At 41.4% G+C, this 8,520-nt stretch overlaps 1 protein-coding gene across 1 annotated transcript in view; it reads left to right on the forward strand.

Annotated features, from left to right (window-relative positions):
* The window catches only part of LOC122671042 (sucrose nonfermenting 4-like protein), a 47,893-nt gene extending 44,145 nt beyond the window's left edge, over positions 1 to 3,748 (forward strand). Inside the window, exons 12-13 of the mRNA XM_043868134.1 lie at positions 2,892 to 3,003; positions 3,552 to 3,748. Of these exons, the coding sequence (XP_043724069.1) occupies positions 2,892 to 3,003; positions 3,552 to 3,643 (204 nt within the window). The 3' untranslated portion in view covers positions 3,644 to 3,748. The remainder of the gene's footprint in view (positions 1 to 2,891; positions 3,004 to 3,551) is intronic.
* Positions 3,749 to 8,520: the final 4,772 nt, after the last annotated feature.

An 8,520-nucleotide genomic window follows, 5' to 3' on the forward strand; every position in this document is an offset into this window, starting at 1 on the left:
CGTCACCTGTACTTGGAAGACCTTCTTCAACAGTTCTTCATTCAATCAGCATGCCTTGTTCTTTCTTCAACTGTACCTCTTCAATAATTTGGGTTACATCAAATACTTACCATATTAACACACATGTTAATACACCCAAACACACATCACACAATGATTTTCATATCCAAAACTCATAACATATAAATGGAACCTTCTAGCTCCAACAATTTGTTAGAAAACCAATTCCAAATCCAAAAGGAAGATAAAGGAATAGGTTATCATGTTTGTGTCATTTTTCTTAAACCTCAGCATCTCCCCTCGGTTTTGCACCAAAGAGAAGCACTAGTTCTGCACTTCCCTAGACCAACGTAACTCCATCCCTTCTTAGACCTACCAGTAGATGTAATGTGAACAGTGTCAAGGCCATGGCAACAGGAGAAAGAAGAGACAATGTCGATCACTTGCAGAAAGCAAGTGTTAGGATCCCATGAGAACTCCGCAGTTAAGCGAGCTTGGGCGAGAGCAGTACTAGGATGGGTGACCTCCTAGGAAGTCCTCGTGTTGTACCCCCAGGGGGAGTGTTGGAATATGTAATCCAGAATACCGTGGGGATATTCTGGTCCCTTTGGGGTTAGTTTATTTATTATGTTATTAGGTACAGTCGGCTATGTGGGTTTTAGTCCCACATCGCCTATTTTAGTCCCTTGTAACTTTCCCCTCTATTATAAATAGAGGGGCTTACCTATCAATGAGAAAGTAACATTCTAAGTCACTCCATTCTCTCATTCTCTCTTTCTAACCTAGATCAGACCAGCTCTGATACCATGTTGGTAGAATCGTGGGTTAGAAAGAGAGAATGGAATGACTTAGAATGTTACTTTCTCATTGATAGGTACGCCCCTCTATTTATAATAGAGGGGAAAGTTACAAGGGGCTAAAATAGGCGATGTGGGACTAAAACCCACATAACCGACTTTACCTAATAACATAATAAATAAACTAACCCCAAAGGGACCAGAATACCCCCACGGTATTCTGGATTACATATTCCAACAGCAAGCAAGCATCAAAGCACACAACAACAGCAGCAGCCAAAGGGGAGAACCTCCCCTGTAGCAGCCGTTGTTAAGTAACAATATAATTTTGCTGCAGAGGGAATGACACAATGAAGGAGAAGGATCTCGAAAACACTTCTATGCTACCAAACGCGTTCCACTTCTGTAGAAATGTTTACTGATAGAGTTCTTGAAAACACTTCTAGAGAACTCTTGCTCCCTGAAACCAAGAGATGAGACAGAAATTGCAGTTGATTCCTGCTGAAATAAATAAATAAGAGGAAGGGATTTTGTATTTTCCTTTTATTTATTTCTTTTTGAGGGGTGGGGGGAGAGAGAATAAGGTGGAGAGGAAAGGGGGGAGGGAATGAAAACCAGTCACAAAGATGTGACCTGGAGTACAGAGCCATCGAAGAAGAAAAAGAAGGGGAAGGAGGGACCTGTGAATGGCATCTATAGTGGCAGAAGAAGAAAAGGAGTGTGAGATGGAGGACAAGGAAGAGGGTGACAGAAGAAAAGAAAAGAGGAAATAAAACCACCCTACCTTGAACTTTCCTTTAAGCTCTAGCCTGTTCCTTCAGGCTCCAACTCCAAGCTTTCAACCACGCTCTCAACTTTATTCGTTGTTCTCTCGGTTCTAGGGTTCAACAGTGTGCAACTAGACATGCTTTAACAGGAAAATATTATATTCCACTTACTGCCCTTGCAAAAAAATGCAAATAATATTACATAAACTCACAAGACAAAAAATTGCAAATGACTAATGTCATCTTTTGGTCAATCAAGATTTGTCACTAGGGTGCATGCCTCACTAGGAAACAAACAGGGTTAAAACACTGCGATAATAAATAATACAAACAACATTCATTAGACTATATATTTTAGATAAAGAGATGCTGAAACTGATTTGCCTGCATTCTCTTAGTTTTGGAAATTTTCGTCATAGATGATGCTTTGTTTAGCATTATATACAACAAAGGGCTGTACCCAGTGCATGAGGCTCCCGCCACTGCGTCATAATGTATGCAGCCTTACCCTAGCTTTCGCAGAGCATTATATACAACGTTTAGTAAAAAATTCGACAGTACATAGGTTTTTCAGTGGGTTTCAACTGTGCCTGAACTGCCTCTCTTTCAGTGACACACTTGTGAATATCTGTGTTTGCTTACATTTGCATGAGTACTTGCATAGAAGGGAAAAAGAAATATCACACTTAATTGACCCTTTAGAGCGGGGTCTCAGCAGTCTGCACACCCTCCAGTAACTGGCATGTGGCAGTTCAGGAGTGGTTGGATCTGTCAAATTTCAGTCCATTCCGAATTTGCCAAATGGCAAAACTAGGTATTGAAAAAATCAAGGACTACCAAAGAACTACCTTGGGGTGCATGGATATACATGGGAGGGCCTGCCTACATATGAGAGGATACATTGAATCTTGGTCTGAAATTTGAGATGTGGAAAATCCACTTCATTTCCTAAACATCCAAGGGTCAGAATTTTCAGATCACCTTTCCACATGGAAAAAAAAATTGCGGGGGTCTACTTCTGGGTGAGGGTGTGTGCTGGATCTTTTTCCCCCTTTTATGTATAAAATAAAAGCTAGTGCCCCTTTTTTTTTTTTTTTTTTTTTTTTTTTTTTGTGGGGGGGGGGGGGGGGGGGAGGCCTAGGGCTTTTTCCGCAGGTTTAAATTTGTGATTATTTGTATATCGAGCTGGCGTCCACAATACTTTTTTCAGTTGCTGCAGCCAATCAAAAAAAAACATATTTGGTAGCTTAATACCCTATAGTGTAGGCTCAGGGTCTTGCAAAGCAGTTTTTCACCAAGGATATCTTTTGTGGGAATTTGATATCAGGCACTACAACTGGTGTACGAGGCGAATAGTCCCCTCAATGCTCATAGGCGATGTCAAACATGTTTGCGTACTGATTTGCTGCATGACACTATGGAGCGTCTATCTGATCCAGGTACACCGGAAAATTTGTACAGTTACATGTAATATGAATCTCTTACAATGCTAATAATATGAATTTGCTTGTGAGGAATGTCAGCACTACAAAGGGTTTCTTGTACGATCTCTATGTAACCCTCCTTTGCTCCTACACATGGATCTTTTTTATTTCATTTCAAAAGCAATCATTTGATATTACTTCATAATGCAGAAAGTTGGTTGGAAACTTGAAATAACTCCCTTTGTATGTAGAGGAGGTTTAGAAACCCAAGCACGTTATTTATTTAGACACAGCCCAGCTAGCTTAGCTAGCTACGCGTTGATATTGGAAAGTTGAAAATAGGAGATCAAATTTTAGAGTGCATATGTACAAAGCACAGGCAGGCACATATGGTTCCATAAGGAACCCCCTCCCGGGTGCTCATAAGGAAACCCTCTAGCTGTGATAGCATATTCCTCTGTGCAGATTTAGAAAAGATCCTTTTTCTTTTGTTTTTTTTTTTTATTGCATTTTCTTTTCTAGAGAGCATTCTTTGAATGTAACATCGTTTGCTTTTTCTTCAGTGGTGCGGCGGCTCATCGTCATTGAAGCTGGTAGCAAGCGTGTGGAAGGCATTATTTCGTTGACTGATGTATTTAATTTTTTATTTGGATGAAGCGCCCACTGTAAATTTCCCTTTCCAGTTATTCAAGTTTTGTTCAGCTTAATTGATTCAAAGAAATAAAATTTATTAGAGCAATCAGTCCTTGATAGTGTTATCTATGCTAAATTCGGTGAATTCGTTTCAAGGAGCATGGATGTACATGAAAGGAAGTGCACCAAGCGCTTTTTAGGATAAATTATTGGTGTGTTTGGATTTTTTTCCTTTGATTTCACGTCATGTCCGGCCTCATTAAACCTGGGACTACCATGTTAGCCCTTTTCTCTACAACGGATGGGCACTAATGAAACCAATTTAGCAATAATCTGGAATGATGTTCATCCGTTTGAGCACCAAAAAACGTCCATCTTGAGAGGAGGCGAATCAGAATTGTTTTTGAACGTTGGGACAGTGGATTTGTGACCTCAGGTCTGAGCACTTTTTAGGATCTTGTGGAATTGATCGAGGGCTGTGTTTTTGGCGGTGGACTCTTTTTCAAGCACCTCTAAGACCGCCACTAGACCCTGGTTGTATACTATGGCAGAAGCTGCATGTGAGGGAGAAGTGTGTTCTTTTAGCAGCGAATTTAATGCCGATTAGAACAGCCTCTGCGGCACTATCGGTATCGCTCAGTCGGACCTTTATCCCCTGAGGTTCGATGATCGGTATGGTTGTACGGTTCCTCTCATAGGGGGTTGAAATGATCATTCCACCCCCTGATCAAACACTGCCTGGATGGGGTCTACCCCCCTTTTTATTAGAGACACTAGAGAATCGTACCGGGCAGGAGAACTGTAGGTGATAAAAATTCGTGTCTATATCAGTGGCCGTCCTTAGTCCCTGCGGTACAGTACAGGCTACAGCATATACTTACTTAGGCGAGATGAATTTTGGCCCAAACATGTGATTGAAGTGCCTTTAAAGTGTGTCCGATGTAAGTAATATATACATGCAGCTAATATGAAGACGGTCATAATAAATCTGTGAAGCTCTACATTCATATGGAGAAAGAACGCTACTTGGGTGCACTGCCCTTGCGACCAGAGTCCAAATATAGGGGCATGCAAAATGACCATTCTGTCCTAAAAAAATTCCATCTTTTCAGTCATTTTGCATTCCCCCGTGTCTTGGCATAGAGGCACCGCACCACACGCTTCCAATTAGAGCTCTCTTTCCCATAATTTATACTTTTTCTGAGGAAATATCATTAAAAAGTATGTGTATAATGGTTTGGGGAGAGGTTTCCTACACGGCCTTTTATGGTGCATGGTCGTATTTTCAACCGTTTGATGGGCATGATCATGTCTAGTACAAAGCTTCTCATTCCCATCCAATGATTGTAGGTATGGTCGTGCACCATGCACGGCTGTGCATGAAACCTTTTGCCTAATGGTTTTTACATACTGTTTATAAGGAAAAAGTTGTGTGCAATATCAGCTCAAAAATGAAATTGCACACTTCCTTACGTATCATTGTTCATGTGAAGGGGTGATATGTCATAAATGCCCCTCAACCTATTGTTAGATTCCAAAGAGGGGGTTCCTCATTCACTTGAAACTGCACTCAGGATTATAATAGTAATTGAAATGAATGAATTTTATTCTACCAATATTCCTAAAAAGACAAGTAATGAATTTGTTTTGGTATATCGATATCTATCTGTTGCGGGTGAAAACCTCCGATGCCCAGTTTGCCCACGGATGAGCCTACAAAAACCAACTTATGAGCACAAAAGAGCCGGTGTGGCTCCGGCCAAGGACTCTCCGACGCTCAAGTCAGGTCTCCAATGCAACAGCGTAACTGCATAGTGAAAGCAAGATGTGGAATTGTGCTCCATACCTGGGTATTTATAGAGTGTGGATGGGGTGAGGCGGTTGGGAGAGTCTTAGTATGGTAGGAGTTCTTCTTTTGGAAGGCTCTCTCGCGTAGAGCGAAGTGGAGAGTCATTTTCGGGGTCGAACTTTTGTTAAGGTAAGAGTCCATACTTGGCGTGATTTCGTATCGCTTTGGGATTGTGACTCGATCCTTATCCTATGATTCTTGGGATGCGCTGACATGGCTCCGCAATTCCTGGTGGGTCATTATGATGACCTTGGTGGAGGGCTCGGCCTGGGAGGTTGGCCTGGGAGGTCGGCCTGGTAGGTTGGTCTCGGCAGTCACCTCGGCCTAGGCTGTCCTGTGTATGCTCGATAAGGAGTTTATGGCTAACTTGTGCGAGCTCGGCCTCAGCTCCGGCTGACTTGTGTGAGCTCGGCTCTGTCAGGTGATCTATCAGAGACTGGGTCGGCCCGATTTCCTGCTCGGCTCAATTCGGTTCTTGGACTGACCTCAGGTCGGTCACATGGCAGCTTCTAATTGGTGAGGTGATTTTATGCCCTATCACGGCCTTAGTGCTCGGCCTCGGCCTCGGGCAGCCGTGGCCTCAGTGCTCGGCCTAGGCCTCGGTCTCAGTGCTCGACCGTGTTGGTGATCAGGGTGATGGCCTTCTCCTTCAGCCTCCGTGCTCGGCCGTGTTTGGTGCCGCACCGTTTGGCTCAGCTCGGGCCTTAGACTGGATTGGGGCTTGACTAGACATTCATGCTCAGTGAAGATTGCCCTTTCAACCAAGCTTGATGTGCTCGGCTCAGTGGTCGACGAATGTGATGCTCGCCCCCGGTGCTCGGTTTGGAGTCCCTGGGCTCGGTTCGATCAGGTCGGCTCAGTCCTTGAGTTTGGCTCGGTTCTATGATAGCTTGGCTTGGTCCTCGGATTCAGTCCCAGTACATTTACATGGCAGCTTTTGGTTGGTTGGGGGATTCTATGTCGCATCACTATCATTAAAAAAGTAAGGTTTATTTATATGAGAATAATAATAGTTAGTTAGAAATAAGAATAACCCACCGTATTTCACATTTGGAATTTTAACCACTATATTTTAATATGTTGATGAGCACTACCTATTCATATGGTTGGAAGTTGCTTTCCTATATTTTGGCTAAATATTGTTATAAGCTTTAAACCATGCATTATTTTTACTAAGATCTATATCTATATATTAAAAGGCATGTTTATATATATATATATATATATATATATATATATATATATATATATATATCTTGCTCTATAATCTGTTTAGTTTGCAGTTCCCCACCCTCCCCCCTTTCCCCTTTAAATATAGATAGGGGTAAGTGGATCCTACATGAAGTTAAAATTTAAGCACTTAAATGAATATGAGAACATATGTGCTCTCTCTGTAATCATGTAAGATCCTACAACAACAACAACAACAACACCATAACCTTATCCCAACTAAATATGACATGGATCCAAAGCGGTTATGCTAGTAATAGAAAAAAGAGAAATAGGATCCTACATGATGCTAAAATTTGAGTACCAAATTAAATATACAGCCACATGACAGTTATAGCTTGCCCATGTTGCTTAAACGGTCATTCTCTCATCTCCTCCCAAGATCAAAATGATAGATTATTTAATAATTGACATAAAAATTTGCACTTAAACTTATTAGTAAAGAGGGAAGGCAATTTATAATTATGTATATATATATATATATCTAAAGGGGAAAAAAATATGTAAAATATTAGTCATGATCACATTTTGTAAGGATGATTAATTGCATTTAAAGCATAATAGTGCGATACATAAGCATTTAAAACATTAACTGTGAGTGAGATATACAAATTACTGACACAATAATATCATATAACCGTAACAATGAGGTGGATTAATGGGCAATTCTTATCGCTCGTAGTTCGGATCCTCTGATCTACATAATGAGGTAGAAAATTGATGGGAATCAGGATCGGGTGATGTTTATTCTATTTTGAATAGGCCATCCAACAACTTATCTTGGATTCCTCAAATGCTGGTTTCGATTTCCCTACTAATTAAATGCATCATTTCCTTCCATTGTTTAATCGAGGAACCAAAATTGGTCAAAATCGGCTGAAATCGACCTAAACCCTATAAATTGACTCTTTTTTTTTTTTTTTTAATAAAAATTTAATTTGAATCAGGAATCGGATCCAACCTACGAACTCTGATTCCGATTCCGATTATTAGAAGAATCATGGTTAGGGTGTGAAGAACTGAAGTTACAGAACCATACGACTACGAATAAGGGATGGAAAACGACAGGTGTCAATCAAGCAAGAGAAGTACACATGCGAGACTGGTGGGCCCTGAGACAATGCCCAACCCTATCAGGATTCAGGAGATTCGCTCCTATCGAGATTCTTGAGTTCCCCGGCCCCAGTTTTAGGGTTTCCGGTTGCACTCCCTCGTGCTATCGTGCATAAGGGCGTAGCGTAACGATAGATTTCACAGCGATAGGCGAGGAAGCCGGAAATTTGGCGGTAAAAAACAACTGTAATCATAACCACGTGTCCATCTTTCATTGGGACTGTAAATGCGGTGGTGCTTCTCATATCACTGGAGCCATGACATGAGATGCATGCCATGTCATGTTGGTTTTTTCCCGCGCGAGCACACGGAGGGTTTCCCAAAAGGTGGAGGAGAGAATAGAAAAAAGTTCGAGAGAGAGAAAAGGGAGGGAAGAGAGGAGGGTTTGTGTTTCCAACTCTGAAAAGCTTTGGACCTATTTCATCCTTTGGGCTCTATTCGATCAGAGACGCCGACTTCCGATAGCGAATTCGTCTTATTGTTTGGGGTTTTGCTGTTATTTCCTCGCAGATTTTCGTCCGTTGATCTAGAAAGGAGAGATTTAAACAGATCGTAGATCTGTACTGGTTCATTACATTCAGATTGTGAGCCCTTTCTTCGCTTTGATCTTTTCCTCAAATTCATGGTTTTTTGTTGGTGATCGTTCGTTGTTATAATCAAGACATGGTGATAGATGATACAGGATTCAAGAGAGGACTGAGACAGAA

This window comes from Telopea speciosissima, chromosome 8 (assembly GCF_018873765.1).
Source record: "Telopea speciosissima isolate NSW1024214 ecotype Mountain lineage chromosome 8, Tspe_v1, whole genome shotgun sequence".
Classification (NCBI taxonomy): Eukaryota; Viridiplantae; Streptophyta; class Magnoliopsida; order Proteales; family Proteaceae; genus Telopea; species Telopea speciosissima.